Here is an 18,063-nt window from a genome sequence, read left to right on the forward strand (position 1 = left end):
TCCACAGTGTCCAGATACATGATACACGGCCGGTGGAAGTGTAGTCCCATTGTGCTTCTTGTCCAGTTATATCGGCAACTAGGACATGCCAGTGATTGTATGTGATGGGTAAGTGAAGTTTCCTGATGCACGCGGGCAGAGTTTTCTTAGTTCATTGTGGAGAAATGTGCGTGTCTGCTAAGACCAACCCTTATCGCACGTTCGTGTAGAAAGGAACTGCAGGTGCTGGTTTATACTGAAGATAGACACAAAGTGCTGGAGTAACGGAGGGGTGACATTTCGGGTCTTCCAACTGGTCCCAATCCGAAACGTCACGAATCCTTTTTCTCCAGAGATGCTGCCTGACCCGCTGAGTTAGTCCAGCACTTGTTTCTGTGTTAGAGAGTGACACAGCTGCAGTTCATGTGTTGTTGGCAATACCACACCGTTTCCTTTGCAGAAATAGGCCGCTGATCTAATTAAGGGGACAGTTAAGAGCCGACCATTTCAGTGAGCACCTGGAGTTTAATAGAGATTGGAACTTAGATTCAACATCCTGAATTCAACCCATTTAAAACTAAATAAAAATAGGTGCAGAAGTTCTTGCAGAAAAAGTAGCACTGAATCTACATAGGGAAAGGTCTCACTGCACAAACTGCAGTGTGGTAGTATCTGTTTTTGAGGGGTAAACATTGGCAGCAAATCTAGGGAAATCCCTCTGTTGTTCCAATGGTCTCATTGCATTTATTCTCATTTGAAAGGTTGGGTGACACATGGAGCTACAGATATTGGAACCCTGAGCAAAATGGTAAAGAGTTGGACAACTCAGTGGGTCAGGCAGCATCTCTGGAGGACGTGGATAGGCGACATTTGCGATCGGGACCCTCCTTCAGACAGGCAGGGTCTCGGTTCAACCCCTCATTAAAGAGATAGCACTTCGGGCAGAGAGACCCATCTGACACACTTCATCCCTCAACCCATGCCACAAGGTTAGAGCAGCTGAACTAATTCACACCTGTCTCTGGAGCCGGACTCGAACAAAAAACCACTCCCTGACAGCGAAGTAAGAGTCTTACCCCTTTGAACTGTGTGAGAGTTGAGGCCAGGATTTGATTTTGTGTGAACATGTGGAATCATCTCAGTGAATGGTGAAGAAGCAAGCTTGCACAAAATGGAGTTGAGGGCCATATGAACCTCAGCAACCTAACTTATTCTTGATTGGCAATACCAGCCAACTATTGTTTGAACAGAGTATTTGAGAAATAAAAGCTGGATTGATTAGTAACACATAAGAGGGCAAGAATTTATATCAAAATCACTTCCCCATTGAAACTCTTTTAATTATTGATCAACAAATGATTGGTGTGTGGAGAAAAACGATCAAGGCCGATGCCCCCCATGCCCCCCCCCCCCCCCCCCCCCCCCCCCCCCCCACTCCCCCCCCCCCCCCCCCCCCCCCAACTTTGAAATGGACACAGCATCTATGAGAAAAATAAGAAAACAATGAAGCAGGTCATAAAAGCTTACTGGATTCACAATAGAAAGAATTCCCATTGGAAAGGCAGAGTGTTCAGTCCGATGCCTGTTTAATCATTGATCAACTTAATGAGCAGGCTTATCTTGTACTGCGCAGTGGCCTCTCTCTGTTGAACAGAAGCTGTAAATTTTAACTCCATCAAGGGAATGTCAAAGTAGATGCTTTTAGTGGCCAGCCAATAAAGGGAAGAGACAGTGGTGCTGTCAGTAATTTCGAATAATGACACAAAGGAAATCATTTTGATTCCAGTTAGTTAACCTTTCACGTGTTCACCATGGGACGAGGATGTTGCCGGGACTGGAAAGCCTGAGCTACAGGGAGCAGTTGAGCAGGCGAGGACTCTATTCATTGGAGAGCGGGAGGATGAGGGTTATTCTTACAAAAGTGTACAAAATCATGAGAGGAAACTTACAGAGTAGGGGAATCGAGATCCAGAGGACATAGGTTTACAGTGCGGGGGAAAGATATAATATGAACCTGAGGGATATATGGAACGAGCTGCCGGAGGAGGTAGGTGAGGTAGGTACTATCGCAACATTTAATAAACATTTAGGCAGGTATATGGATATACAGGTTTAGAGGGATATGGTCCAAATGCAGTCAGGTGGGACGAGTGTAGATGGGACATGTTGGTCGGTGTGGGTAAGTTGGGCCTATAGGCCTGTTCCATGTTGTATGACTCTATGAGACTACATGACAAAGGAGAAAAATGTGGCCTTTGACTGCACTGGAGTTTAGAAGAATGAGTGGGGACCTCATTGAAACTTGCAGATTAGTGAAAGGCTTGGATAGAGTGGATGTGGAGAGGATGTTTCCACTAGTGGGAGAGTCTAGGACTAGAGGTCATAGCCTCAAAATCAAATGACGTTCTTTTAGGCAGATAAGGAGGTATTTCTTTAGTCAGACGGTGGTGCATTGTGGAATTTTTTGCCACAGAAGGCTGTGCAAGCCAAGATAGTGGATATATTTAAGGCAGAGATAGATAGATTCTTGATTAGTACAGGTGTCAGAGGTTATGGGGAGAAGGCAGGAAAATGGGGTTAGGAGGGAGAGATAGATCAGCCATGATTGAATGGCGGAGTAGACTTGATGGGCCGAATGGTCTAATTCTGCTCCTATCACATATGACCTATGAACTTCCCTCCCACCGAGTCTATTCGATCATGGCTGATCTATTCTTTCCTCTCCAACCAATTCTCCTGCCTTCTCCCGAATCCTTTGACACCCTTCCTAATCAAGAAACCATTCTGATAATTAATTATGTTAAAAGTATAAGCTGAACATTTGAAATGAAAAAGAATATTGTGGATCCCAAATGACCTAACTTATGGAAATATGACTTTTGCAAGTATTTGCATACATTTCTAAAGCATTTTTCATGCTAATAAACACAAAATGTTTCCTGGCATTCATTAATGACTGGTATGTATACCTTTAGCTTAATTATGGGTAGTTTTGGAGCGATTATTCAATTAAATGAAAGAATTATAGCAACTGCATGTTAAACGATACTAGATGAGTCACTACAGAAAGCGGACATTTCTGATGGAAAAATTGGCATGCAGGCGAATCTCAGGAAAATAAAAAACAGACACAAAGTGCTGGAGTAGTTTAGTTTAGTACCCACTGACCAACAATCCCAGCGCACTTACACTATCCTACACACACTAGGGAAAATTTACAATTTTACCAAGCCAATTTGCCCACAAACCTGTACATCTTTAGAGTGTGGGAGGAAACAGGCGATCCCGGGGAAAACCCAGGCAGGTCACAGGGAGAATGTACAAACTCCGTACAGACAGCACCCGTTAACAGGATCGAACCCGTGTCTGGCTCTGTAAGACAAATCCACCGCTGCGCCCCAAATTCAGTGTCAGGCAGCATCTCTGGAAAACAGTGATCGGTGACATTTCAGGTCGTGGCCCTGGAGCCTTTATTTGTAAACCAGCATCTGCAGTTGTTTGGAGTTTCTCTGGAATAGAACACTTGTGTAACCCGGGCACTGCTTGCATGCTAGAAACACTCTTATTTTAATGCAAAATCAACAATATTTAATCAAATATTAAAATAATATATACAGTACAGTAAAAAAACTAAACAGAATCCACCACCATAATACACGACAAACGATAAATTATTATTATTATTATTATACAATTATCTTACACTACTTGCCAAGGATGCATTCAACCCCCCCGCGGGGCCCAGCAGTCCCAGAAATTCCCCAGGGAGCTCGTGGACAGGATGTAGTCCCTCTCTAACACCACCAGGGCACGGACATAATCCCGTAAAATGGGCAGGCAGCTGGCTCGGGCAGTGCCCTCTAATGCCTGGCGCCGTGCCTCATGGATGGCCAGCTTGGCCAGGCCCAGGAGCAACCCAACCAAGACATCCTCGGCCCTACCCTCTCCCCTACCCATGGGGTGTCCGAAGATGAAGATGGTGGGTGAGTAGTGCAGCCAGAAGGCAAGGAGCAGGCTCTTTAGAAGTGGGTTTCCTCTGGGTGCTCTGGTTTCCTCCCACATCCCAAACACGTGCATGTTTGTAGGTTAATTAGCCTCCGTAAATTACCCCCTAGTTTGCAAATAACGGGAAAACACAGAACTAGTGCGAATGGGTGATCTATGGTCAGCATGGAGTTGGTGGGCCAAAGGGCCTGTTTCCATTCTGTGCCTCTAAATTAATTACTGGCTGCATAATTAATTATAGTCGATAGTAATATGGGAGCGTAGTGTCGGTGGACTGTATTTTGTTACTGCAGTTCAATCTTTTCCTGTGAAATGTCAGCTGATGTTATAAGTAATGCAGTTACAAGTAGTGTTTGCAGTTACATATATGAGTGATGAGGATGGTGTAGTGATAGTCCAAAGATGTACATGTCTGTAGGTTAATTAGCCTCCGTAAATTACCCCCTAGTTTGCAAATAACTTTGCAAGTCCCTAGTGTGCGTAGGATAGTGGTAGTGTCCGGGGATTGCTGGTCGGAGCGGACTCGCTAGGCCAAAGGCCCTGTTTCCACGCTGTATCTCTGAACTAAACTAGACTAAAACAGTGGTTACCAGCCCAAGTACTCAACGATATTATGTAGTTTGGTTACTGTGTGACTTGATCATTTACTAAAGTTGGTTTGATAACTTTACAATCAGCATTCGCTACAGTTAATCTGCCTAGCCTGAAACTTGCTGCAAACAGTCCAGTTACCGTACTAAATGATTTTGGCAGTTGTACCATGCAAATAGTTACTGTTCCTACTTCGGTTACCAGTGGAGTAATCAGTTACTTTGAGTTTGGTTAAAGAGTTGTGTGATCAAATTCTATGATGAGCCTAGTTTAATTTTAGTTTTTGTTTATTTTGGACACTGAATGGAAACAAGTCCTTCGGCCTGGCGAGTGTACGCTGACCATCAATCAATCACCCGTGCACACTAGTCCTATATTACCCCACTTTTGCATCCACTCTCTACACATTGGCAGTAATTTACAAAACCTGCACGTCTTTGGGATGTGGGTAGAAGCCGAAACACTGAACGAGAACGTGCCAACACCATAGTGACAGCACCCGAGGTCAGGATTGATCTGAGTCTCTGGGGCTGTGAGACTGCAGCACTACCTACTGTGTCCCTGTGCCACCCTTACTCAAGTCAAGTCAAGTCTATTCGTCACATACACATACGAGATGTGCAGTGAAATGAAAAGTGGCAATGCTCGCGGATTGTGCAAAAAAACTACAAAGCAGAATGGAACAGAATCACACATTCACATATTACATATTTGTGGGAGGAGAAAAAAGAAAAAAACAGCAATTTAAAAAAGACACCACACAACAGTAAATTGGTACAGTAAAGTTAGTCCCAGTTGAGATAGGAGTTTACAGTCCGAATGGCCTCTGGGAAGAAACTCCTTCTCATCCTCTCCATTTTCACAGCATGGCAACGGAGGCGTTTGCCTGACCGTAGCAGCTGTAACAGTCCGTTGCTGGGGTGGATGGGGTCTCCCATGATCTTGTTGGCACTGGAGTTGCACCTTCTGATGTATAGTTCCTGCAGGGGGGCGAGTGTGGTTCCCTTAAGTGCGTTCGGTCGAACGCACTACTCTATGCAGAGCCTTCTTGTCCTGGGCAGAGCAGTTCCCGGTTATGGAGCAGAGTGTCTGAATCCACCCTGATCTTGTGCTTTTCCATCAAACATCCTCTCAATATTCTTTACTCTGGTGAACTACAGCCAGTCTGTGGTTACTTTGGCTACACGCAGCATCAGTAGTTATTGTAGATTGCTTTTGGTTAGTGTTGTTACCATGCAGTGTAACCAGTTACTACGGTTCAGTTGCTTTCTCTGTGGCCTAACCAGCAGTTCACTTTCTATTGCCTCAGGTGGTTTATTCGTCTGGCCTGATAAGACACCCCTGAACTATTCAAACTGGCCTCCTGAATCGGAGAACATGGATTTAATGAGCCCGAACACCTGCCACTGGATCAAGAGTAACACGGGCATCTGGGGAATTGGCCCCTGTACCACCATCACACTGGGCATCGTCTGCAAGATGCCAAGAGGTAAGAGTACAGCAGTAGAATTGCTGTTTACAGCGCCAGAGACCTGGTTTCGATCCATACCATGGGTGCTGACAGTATGGCGTTTGTGCGTTCTCCCCGTGAATCGCGTGGGTTTTCTCCAGGTGCTCTGGTTTCCTCACACATTGCAAAGACGTACAGGTCTGTCGGTTAATGTGGCTTTGGTAAAATTGTAAATTGTCCTCAGTGTGTAGGAAAGTGTTAGTGCGCGTGGATCGCTGGTCACGGTTAGCCGAAGGGCCTGTTTCCGCGCTACATCTCTAAATTAAACTAAGAAGTTAAAATAAAATAAAAGTTTGAGACAAAGAGAGTCTAGTGCAGTTCCACACTTGTTCTTGAACAGGCATGGGCATGGGCTATGCCCCACCTGAAGTGTAATGTGTATGTTACCACAGATAAAGTTGACAACCTCTCCCCTGTTTCCCCTCTAACCAGTGAGTCATACTTAAGTATGGTACAAAAGGAGACCTTTCAGCCCCTTTTGTGGGGTCTATCCTACCCACACTAGTTCCTGACTTCATCCAATGTTCACATGGATGCCCTTCCCAGCAGGGACGGATGCATTATTCACAAAGGCCATAATCTCTGGCGTGTTTTCATTTAGCCCCGCAACCATTTTGACCCCTCACCCCCACCCACTGTGACATGACTCATGGGCACCATGGCAAATTGTCCTGCCATTTTCATGGTCCGACTCCTAGCCCAGGTCAGACCAGGGTTGCATCGGGACACGAGCTCCCAGCTCCAGGTGACCATGTTGGGGCACTCATTTGCTTAGGAACCTTCTCCGAACTAACCACTCTGTTGCTTTCATGTACATTTTCTTTTTGGTTCTTTTGAAGGTCACTTTTTTGGGGAGAATTATCTAAGATCAGATCATGTGCGGACAGCAAAAACAACTTTAGTTGGAAGTACTTTGTTACAGAGACAAAACAATCTTTTTAAAGAAAATCTGGTCGTTTCCTGCTGTTCCCTTTTTCCCTGGGGAAACACCTAGAGATCTACAGACAACCTTGTTAGCCAATCTGAAGAGAAGCCATTGCCCTCTGAATGACCTCGGGAAGTACTTAACAGGAAATGTCCTTTCATTGACCCAAGCAAATCCCTATTTACAGCAGTCAGACTTTATAATTTTTGACGGCAAGCAGCTCCTTATTAGAGGTAGTGTGATACTTGAAGTGTTCTCAAGAGCCCTACTTAAGATGCGATGCTCTGTATTTAAATGGTACACCCGTCTAGCTTCTTCAGTGTAATGTTACCAATCTTACAACTGAGCTATCAAGATCAGCCCAGGTACATTTGCAAACTGATTGACTCTGGGTCCCTGATTATGTTAGAATAAACCAATGGACTGAAAGGCAAGGTCAAATGTGAGCCAGACAGTGCTCTCTACTGACCACCAAAAACAAAGTGGGAACTTGCCTGTGAGTGACCCACTTCCAGCACAGGGGAGAGCTCCAAGTGCAGTAAAGCCAGCATTGCCCATTTGCCCAACACAAAATGCCCCACCACAACTTTTAAATAAACGGGTTATCAACGGGTTAAACGCTGCTCCCGCCTGCGTAGAACTTTATCCCCCAACTGCACGACTAGGTGGCACGGTGCTGCCGTACAACGCCAGAGACCTGGGTTCGATCCTGACCACATGTGCTAACTGTACAGAGTTTGTACATTCTCCGTGACCTGCGTGGGTTTTCTCTGGGTGCTCCGGTTTCCTCCCACACTCCAAAGACGTACAGGTTTGTAGGTAAATTTGTAAATTCTCCCTAGTGCGTGTAGGATAGTGTTGGTGTGCGGGGATCGCTGGTTGGTGCGGACTCGGTGGACCAAAGGGCCTGTTTCCGTGTTCTATCTCAAAACTAAACTAAGCTAAATTCCTTCGTGATCACTATTACTGTAAAATTAGAACCTGTGTAGTGACCCTGTCCTTTTGATTTTGTGGGGATAATCCCAACAATCTTCACAATCAGTTTATATTTTGAGCGAGATATTAGCCAGGTAAACTATTCACTATCAAAGCACAAAGTGCGGGAGTAACTCAGCATCTGTGGGGGGATTGGATAGACGACGTTTCAGGCCAGGACCTCCTTCAGATAAAATGGTCTGAAGAAGGGTCCCAACACGAAACATCACCTATCCATTCTTTCCACAGATGCTGCTGGACCCACGGAGTTACTCCAGTGTTTTGCTCAAAATTCCTCTATCTGTTGTTCCGAGCGTCTCTAACCTAATCACTATTACCTAGTTTATAAGATCAAAATGTACCACTGCATTTTAGCTGGGAACCAACTTGTTTAAATTAAGTTAATACAATTTTTTTGTTAATTTCTTCACACAGTCCAAGAAAGCAGCCTTGATGTTTCCTGTAAGTAAAATCTTCCACGATTTTTTTTGTGTGCTATTTGTTTCCATGTGAATTCGATACTCAGTGTTTGGGCTTCATGTGCCTTAGCTCGTCTGTGCTTGTTTCCGCAGCCAGCGTACAAGGGCGCACCTTAGACATCATCCTGTACCTGCTGGGTGCGTTGGTGCTGCTGGCGGTGGTGGTGGTCCTGGTGCTGCTGTACAGGAGGCGTGCCGCCACCGGCTCACCGCGCGGAGCTTTCGAGAGCGCACGGTACAGCCGGACATCCTCGACGCCCAGCGAGTCCGTGGAGAAGAACATCCTGGTTTCGGACATGGAAATGAATGAACAGCAGGATTAACGCTGGGCCTCTCTTCATCCTCGAGCAGTGTTGGAAAGCACAGACTGGTGATCGGCACAAAATACACAGAGTCCCATCACAGTAACACTTGGGATACAGTTGGCATTGCTTAATGGGGACATGCCTTTGTACGGTACTTATCCCAGGCACCCAATAATTTCCTGTGTGTGCGTGTATATTATATATAAATATATATTTACATCACACTGGTGAAATCTGCTTCATGGGATAATCTGGAGAAGGAGGCAATTTGTATCTATTAGGGCACCCCAATAAACAAGCTTCAACTGTGTTATTGACCATGGCGCAAGTGTTTCTATGTAAAAGTGCATCATTCAAAGCATAAAATTGTCATGCACTACACGTGATGAGCCTTCCCTCAGTCTCTACACGGTAAAAATGTTGGCTGCTGTGTTATTCCCAATCTGCGCTTTTGGCAGACGGAAATTGAGGAGTGTGTTTACACTGAGTTTAAGACAGCTGGGCTGATCAACCTGGTCCTTGAAATGGTTCCCAGGGGGCAACTGTTAATCTCCATGTAACTCCAACCCCCATGAAGCCTTGGAACTCTGTTGGCACAGTGCAGTACAGAAAATAAACAGACGTGACATTGGAAGAGCTTCAGAGATGGGGATGTGTGCTCGATTGAAACAGAGTGGTTTGTAGCTCTTCTGGCCCCATCAGTTGTTACGCAGGTCACTCACATTTGAGATATGTTAAGGGTTTCACAGGATGGAGAGAGAAACTATTCTGATGGAAAGTCCAGAGTAAGGCAGAAGTAAGTTTCAATCTCAGTGGTGATATCAGGGACCACAGCAGGAAAAATCTGGAACTCCCTCCCTGCCCACAGAAACTTGAGACCACAGGTCGATTGAAATATCAAAATTGGGATTGAAGACCTTTGATTGGAAAGGTCATTAAGGGTTGCAGAATAAAATGGATAAATGGTGTGAGATTTAAATTAGGCTTAGCCTATTCGAAGAGCAGAAGAGGGTTGAATGCTGAATGCTCCAATTCGTATTGAGTCCGGAATTGAAAATGCTATTTTTAAAAGATGGTTGAATATGATGGTCATCATGATTGTTCATGTGGAGGTAGAAGAAAGTAGTCAGAATAAGATACAGAGCGTGCCTGAGTTGGTAGATGTGGAAACATGTCTCCCAGATTTCTAGTGTTGTCTGTACTGCAAGGTGAGAGGATATGGAGGAGTGGTCTGTGAAAGATGGGCCCGTGTCTAAAGACATTATCAGGAGGTCTACTGACTGTTTCTCCACTCATTAGATATTTATAGTGTCCATCTGGGTCAATGGTTGCTCCATAGATCACACAGGTAGGGGTTTTAGGGGATGTAAAGCAGGGAAGATGGATTTGTATTCAGTATTAGGGGGTATTTTCATGAGGTTGTTAATCGAGGCAGGACAAGGAATCACTGTCCACTAATGGGAGAAGGAAATGAGAGATATTGATCTGTCCTTTTCAACCCTTACATGCTCTGTGTACGCTTCCATATCTCTTGTCTCCCTCCCCCCTGGCTCTCGGTCTGAAGAAGGGTCTTGACTTGAAACATCGCCCATTGCTTCTCTCCAGAGATGCTGCCTGTCCTGCTGAGTTAGTCCAACATTTTGTGTCTATCTTTCGTTTATAGCTTGGCTGCTCTGCAGTTTATTGTAAGACTGGCAGGCAGACCCAGAGAGGGGGTATCAATTGCAATCAGATGTGGTAGATGGAAAGACGACATCAGAAATATAATAATCCTGCAACAAGCAATTGAAAAAGTGAAGGTAGGGACTTGTATTTGCCCTCAATACTGTAAGGCAGAAGAAGTGAGAAAAATAACTTCGAGCCATCCCATGGAAGGGTTATCAAAACAAGAGGGCATTGTTTTAAGATGAGAGGTAGGAGTTTTAAAGGGGATCTGAGGGATGTTTTTTCACACAGAGGAGGAATGTGCTGCCAGATGAGGAAGGTGGAATCAGACACAATCACAATGTTTAAGAGGCATTCAGACAGTACAGAAGTGTATGGTTCGAATGGGGGATTAGTGTAAGTGGGCAAAAAGGTCAGCATGGATGTGGTGGGCTGAGTGGCCTGTTTCTGTACTGTACGATTCTTATCACTATGACATTCTTCAGATCGAGATAAATGGTTCTATTTCTTGAGTTTCTTTCAATTCGAAGGGATAATAACACCGGAGACCAACATTTTTTCCACTTTGCATCTGATGCCATTACAAAGGATTCTGTAGGGCACTTTATTGTAATAGCAAACTGTGCACAGAGCTATGTCAATGACAATCATACTCCACAGAGTGTGGTAGTGGTGACGTTGGGCCTACACTCGTAGCATTAACAGGCTCACCGTATGTGAGTGGCCAAATATTATTTTGCCTGTCTGAAAACAAAAAGGAAGAAAAACTAGCAATTTGCAAGCAAACTGCAATGTGCAACGAGCCTGTTCAGTGTTACCAGTTCAACCAACGTCATCTCTGCAAAACGTCCACATTTTATTAGAGTAACATCCATTTGATTTCCAGGGGTAAAGGAATCCAGTGGGGATTTTACCCTTTCCCACACTGGAAGCTACAGTACTTCAAGCTTTTCATTAATACACATTTATTTTGTGATCGAGGAGCTCTTAAAAAAACAAAATGATTTTTCTGTCCATTTCTATTGCTGAATATAACAGAAGGCAGAAAGATTTGCCAAAAAAGAGTCTCAGAATAAAATGTTTTTTTAAGTTTATGCTTTGAAGAGTTTTTATTTTACCATAATTTTCCGACTGGCCGTCTCGAAGAATTATAATGCAATTCTATCAACAGAGTTATGGATCATGTCAACAATGGGGATAGAGAAGTGTATTGAAATTAATTTGAGTTTCCACTGCCTGGGTGATGTAACTCGGCAAGGAAGAGCCCAGGGAGAAATTTATAATAATATACACCCTGCATTATTTTTTTTTCTCTTAATTTATATTACAATTTTATATGCGCCAAAAAAAACTTGCCAATCAGAAAATAACAGCAATTGTCAACTTCAGCACCAATATCATGAGAATTTACAAAACATTAGACCAAAAGTGAGCTCTAAAGCAATTTCCCAAAGTAGTGGGAATCAAGGACATAGTTTTAAGGTGAGGGCAGAAAGATTAAATAGGAACCGGAGGGAAATTTTTTCCCACACAAAGGATGGTGAGTATATGGGATGAGCAGCCAGAGGAGGTTGTTGAAGCAGGTAATATGACGTTTATGAAACATTTAGACAGGCACATGGATAGAACAGATTTAGAGGGCCATGAGCCAAACACAGGCAGATGGGACTAGTGTAGATAATAGACAATAGGTGCAGGAGTAGGCCCTTTGGCCCTTCGAGCTAGCACTGCCATTCAATGTGATCATGGCTGATCATCCCCAATCAGTACCCCGTTCCTGCCTTCTCCCCATATCCCCTGACTCCGCTATTTTTAAGAGCCCTATCGAGCTCTCTCTTGAAAGCATCCAGAGAACCCGCCACCACTACCCTCTGAGGCAGAGAATTCCACAGACTCACCATTCTCTGAGAAAAAGTGTTTCCTCGTTTCCGTTCTAAATGGCTTACTCCTTATTCTTAAACTGTGGCCCCTGGTTCTGGACTCCCCCAACATCGGGGACGTTGGCTGGTTTCACGCTGTTAAGGGCCTGTCCCACGAGCATGCGACTCCATGCGGCAAGCGCGACCTAACGTCGCTTGAGCCGTACGGCCTCGCGGAGCCGGTCCCACTTCGATTGCCGAAGCCGTATGGAGTTGTGCGGAGCTGGTCCCGAAATCGCGCGGGGTTCCGAAAAACTGACCGTGTTAAAAAATTCCGTGCGGCAACAGCCTTGCCGGCCCGCAGCCGTCTCGATGGGCATGCGCAGCGTCTTGACGCCGTACATCACGCGCGAACTTCCCGCGGACTTCGCTCTAACTTCACGTCACTCACTCGACCTCCACGCGGCCCCCACTTCCGGTCTGGTCGCGCTTGCCGCATGCAGGTCGCATGCTCGTGGGACAGGCCCTTAAGACTCTGTGGTCCCTTTATCTTTCTGACGTTTATCATTCCCACTCTGCCTCTCCAAATATATCACAAATCCATACACTGAAGCCAGCTCACGGACCCTGCCTAATTGGATTGCTTGACGATGCTGGAGGAAGTCGAGTCCTGGATTTCCTTCCTGTCCTTTAAAGTCCTCAGTAAAGTTTGGTCACTCACAGCACTTGAATCAAAGAGTTAAACATATCTGTACAGATCTGCAAATCCACTTTGCTTGGTTCATTTTTTCCAGCAGGCTTACAGAGGAGATATGTGCGACAGTTAGTTTATTTTGGCCTGCACTGGCTGGAAAGTTGGAACGATACAACAAGAACTAATTTCAGTTTACAGAGCAGTTTTTGTTTTGCGAGTCCTGTCCGTCCAGGAGAATCTGAACGAGAAACTGCTGTTTATCAAGGTTTTCTGTGATCTTCAACCAGCAGTTACACTGAAATCCCATTTTATTCTCCCACATTGTCCTTTCCCCCACCACACACTCCCCCACTCCCCCCAGATTCTGCCTCTCACTTACAAAAGAAATTTACAGTGGTACGTTCAATGGTACTTTATTCAATGGGTCAATTTAGGGGATTTTGTCTTTGGGATGCTGAAGGAAACCGAAACAGCCAGAGGCAATGCACACTGACACAGGGAGATTGTGCAAAATGCACACTGACAGCACTGGAGGTCAGGATTGAACCCAGCTTCTCAGAGCTGTGAGACAGTAACTCTACCAGTTGTGCCACAGTGCCACCCATATTCCTCTATAAAGTCATTCAAGTATAAAGTCTGGTGAATATGAGGTTTCACCTGCCCTGTTTAACAGTTCAAGAATGCAGAAGGTTCCTGCATGGGCTCCATGACACTTATATATGTCTATATTGAATAAGTGAAGGATGTTGAACAGCACAAATCCCTTTGTCTCCATGACACTGTTTGACCCGCTGAGTTCCCCCAGCAGTTTGTTCTTTGCACTCGGCCAAAACGTGCTGTGAAGTTTGGTTCCAGTTTTACAGGTCAACGTTGTTAATGACTGGTGTTGGGAGAATGACTGATTAGTGAAAAAGCTTTTGCTCGGCTGTGTTCAAAAGAGGTCCTGTTGTAACAGTGAAATGCAATATTTTATCTCTTTTCACGCACTTACTTTATCAACATCCGCATTGTCTGTATCACGGGGATTGGGGCTGAGCCTGTTTCACAACTAATGATTTGCATGCTACCTCCATGGGTGTTGCTGCCTGATTTCCAATAGGTTGTAACTGCCGAGAAAAAAAGCCGCTTGATCTCAGTGAAAGATAATTAATGTAGAAAGCTTGATAATATATTAATGATGTGAGCGGCCAGGAACTCCTAGAACAGGATTATACATTGGCCTTCCCTTTTAAAACACTGCACAGGAACAGCTACTGTGCAAAATCAACGGCTGCAGATGACTAATGTCATTACAATATGGCTACAAAGCAAAATCTGAGACATTAACTGGGGAGACAAATCTTATGATTTTCCATAAACCCAGAGTTTAACTATTATTTGGCAGAGTAATCTGGGAATTCAGGATCGATTTAGAAATATTAGCATTTGTACACGATTTCTACAAAGGTATTTCACTTGTGTTTGTGAATTGTAGTTCATGCCTTCAGGGTATCCTGAAGTAGTTTACTTTCAAGAGTAGATGTTGTTATTATAAAGGAAATACAGCAGCCAATTTGCCTCCCACACAAAGCAGGAAGATAAATCACCAGATATCAGTTTACAGTGTTTGGTTGATCTGGATGTTAGCGGGACCGCTGGGATAACAGTTTTGCACTTTCAATAGTTTTTTTGTGGAACATGGAAGATGGAGATGGTGTCCTCTCACAGCCCCGCTGAGACTAAGGGGGTACCGTGGGGGGGGTGCTCTACCAGGTGCAGCGGCAGGCAATAGATAGGGCTGTTCGGTACTTTGTCGGTGCCAGACGCATGGTGACACTTCTGTGCTGCCTAGGTTGCATGCAAAACACAGCATTTCACTGTATCTAGGTACCTAGGAAAGAGAAACAGATTTAATGCTGTCGACTTGGAACGTAAGAATATTAGAAATGCAATAGTTGGTGTTCATTTTGGGAAGTCAAACCAGGGTAGGTAATGAGGCAATGTTGCATGACTCTGGGACCATCAAGTGGTGATGATCATGTCCAACATGCCTCTAGCTAGTCAGGATTATCACTCAGAAAGCAGGTGTTACTTGCAGTCTCTCACTGGAAAATTGACGTAGCCATGTGTTTGGTCAGTGATTGCTTTGTTGACCTAATCTAAAGGCACTAGTACCTGTTACGAGGGTAAACACATGAGGGGGTTGTACCTCCCTCTCATAGGAAACAGGATTGCATTTAAAACATTACAGGGTGATACAGTGGGGGCAACGGTAGAGTTGCTGCCTCACAGCACCAGAGATCCTGGTTCGATCCTGACTACAGTTGTCTGTCCTGAGTTTGTATGTTCTCCCTGTGACCACATGGGTTTTCTCCGGGTGCTCCAGCTTCCTCCCACAAGTCAAAGACGTGCAGGTTTGTAGGTTAATTGGCTTCTGTAAATTGCCCTTAGTGTGTCGAAAGCAAAACTGGGATAACATAGAACTAGTGTGTGTGTGATCATTGGTTGGCGTGGGCTGAATGGCCTATTTCCATGCTGTATCTCCAAACTAAACTAAAATGTCATCAGGAGCAGAGTTCCATTGGAATGAGACTTCCCTTCTCCTCCCCTCACGTCCTGAGGGAACTGACAGGAACAAAGCAATCCCTGACACTGTTATATTGATGACCGATGCCAGGAAAATTACTCAGTGGTTCCTCGCTGCTTGTCATATCTGGGAAATTGTTCCAAAAGTGTTTGAGTAACAAGTACATTTGAGTACAGTCCAAAATTAACCCTTATCAGTATGAAATTCCCCAATCCTATTTAGCACTCCTTTTGATTCCTACTGCCAAAACTTAGAGACAGGAGAAATAACTTCAGTTGTACCTTTTTTTGCCTTAGATAATCAGTATGTCACTTGTGGCCATTAAAGGCAATGTTTAGCTTAGAGAAACAGGCCCTTCAGCCCACCGGGTCCACACCAACCAATGATCCCCGCTGTGACATAAACACCACCCTACACATGCTAGGGACAATTTTTACATTATACCAAGCCAATTAACCTGCAAACGTAAATGTCTTTGGAGTGTGGGAGGAAACCGAAGATCTCGGAGAAGTTCACGGGGAGAATGTACAAACTCCGCACAGACAGCACCCGTAGTCGGGATCGAACCCGGGTCTCAGGCACTACAAGCGCTGTAAGGCAGCAACTCCATCGCTGCGCCACCGTGCCGCCCGTATAAGAGGAACGTACAAGATGAAGTCTTGCTTATTCGCCTGCCCGACTTAACATGGATTGTTCCTCCTTCATGATACAGAAGTAGCCAATACCTCTAGTTCTAACACCAAAATAAATCTCTGACTTGATTATTTTTGAGTGCCCAACAGAGTTAACGTGGTTTCCACAAAGAATTGCCATCTGCACAGGTCTTATGGGGACAGCGTCATTTGCATTGCTTCTGCCATTTGGCTGTGGGGCAGATGGACTTAGAAATCTCGTTGGAAAAGAGGGTCAAAAAAAGGAACAATCTCCATGGCACCCAAGCGTTAAGAGTGTTTTTGTGTCACATGTCCCGAAATTGGAATACTTGCTTGAAGCAGCACAACAGTTTGTAAACATAATGCTCAATAATTACAATAAGAAACAAACAAAAATAAAAGTTCAATAAACAAAAAAACCCCCAACATAATGCAGAACAAAACATGTGCAACCCAGGCTGTTAGTAGATTGGATTTATTTGGAGTTGATAGTGTTCAATAGCCTGCTAGTTGTTGGGGAAAAAGCCGTTCCTGAAGCAGCACCAGTAGCAGACAGGATAACATAGGGGAATGGGGAATAGTGAGATCTCAGCAATGGTCCATTTCTGTGCCTCATCATCCTCCACTCTGAGCAACCTTTGGGGATTTAACACCCCTATATAAACAATGCTTGCATTACCTGCAGGATAGCCACTGAGCAAGCAGGCATTGTTTTTTTCATTGGATGCATTGTTCAAAAAGCCCTTGTAACTTGAGCACAGACTGGGCACCTTGGAGTATGTACAAGAAATCTCCAATGAACTTGAAGCTCCTTTGTGAAGTGTCTCAATATCAGCAAAGTCAACCTTTAAATCCTGTGTAAACCAAGCAGGTAGCCAGACTGATCCACAGTGATCTTTACACAATCAATGCACATACCAAGCTCCTTTCCATTGACTCCATTAACCCCTCACGCTGTTTCGGCAAGGCCACCGGCATATTCAAGGACACATCGCACCCTGGCCTCTCCCTCTTCTCCCCTCTCCCATCAGGCAAGCAGTGAAGAAGTGTGAAAACGCACACCTCCAGATTCAGGGACAGTTTCTTCCCAGCTGTTATCAGGCAAATGAACCATCCTGCCAACAACTAGAGAGCAGTCCTGAGCTACTATCTACCTCATTGGAGACCCTTGGACTATCTTTGATTGGACAATCACTGGACATTATCTTGCACTAAACATCATTCATGTTTTTCCTTTATCATGTATCTGTGCAAGGCGGTTGGCTGGATTGTAATCATGTATTGTCTTTCCGCTGACTGGTTAGCACCCAACAAAAGCTTGTCAATGTACCTCAGTACACGTGACAATAAACTAAACTCAAACTCAAGCTTTATGCAGCGCTCCTAGTTCCAACATATTGGAGCTCCCTGAAACTTGCTCGGCAAGATGCCATTAGTTGTGCCTGGGCCACTCAGCAGGAACACATCAGGCCCACTGACATGCATTGAGACCTGTCCAATTTCACAACTGGTGTTGCCTCAGCTGGAAATGATCATTAACTTGATTTACTCCAAAATGAAATTGATTTTCAATTACCTAACACAGAAAAACAATCTGCTGCACTGTCCAGTTTTCTTTTTTTTGGGCCCAGATACATGGTGGTTGCAGAATAGGAATCTCACATTGCCATCGACATCACGTCACTACCCGGAGAGCAGGTAAAATGCTCCCTCCTTCACAGCAACCTTTCCGTTTTACTAGCATCACCACGGCAATCAGGTTAGGTTTTCAAAGATAGCACGGAAAATAAAGTGCGTTTCAAAGCCATTAATTTCCACTGCTTGAACACTGAGGTTCACTCTCAACACAGTCTTTTC

At 44.7% G+C, this 18,063-nt stretch overlaps 1 protein-coding gene across 1 annotated transcript in view; it reads left to right on the forward strand.

The window, feature by feature from the left end:
* The window catches only part of mrc2 (mannose receptor, C type 2), a 146,770-nt gene extending 135,241 nt beyond the window's left edge, over positions 1-11,529 (forward strand). The window contains 3 exon segments of the mRNA XM_055657046.1: positions 5,885-6,064; positions 8,421-8,447; positions 8,558-11,529. Of these exon segments, the coding sequence (XP_055513021.1) occupies positions 5,885-6,064; positions 8,421-8,447; positions 8,558-8,787 (437 nt within the window). The 3' untranslated portion in view covers positions 8,788-11,529.
* The last annotated feature ends 6,534 nt before the right edge of the window (positions 11,530-18,063 follow it).

Source organism: Leucoraja erinacea, chromosome 27, assembly GCF_028641065.1.
Source record: "Leucoraja erinacea ecotype New England chromosome 27, Leri_hhj_1, whole genome shotgun sequence".
In the NCBI taxonomy this organism is placed as follows: Eukaryota; Metazoa; Chordata; class Chondrichthyes; order Rajiformes; family Rajidae; genus Leucoraja; species Leucoraja erinaceus.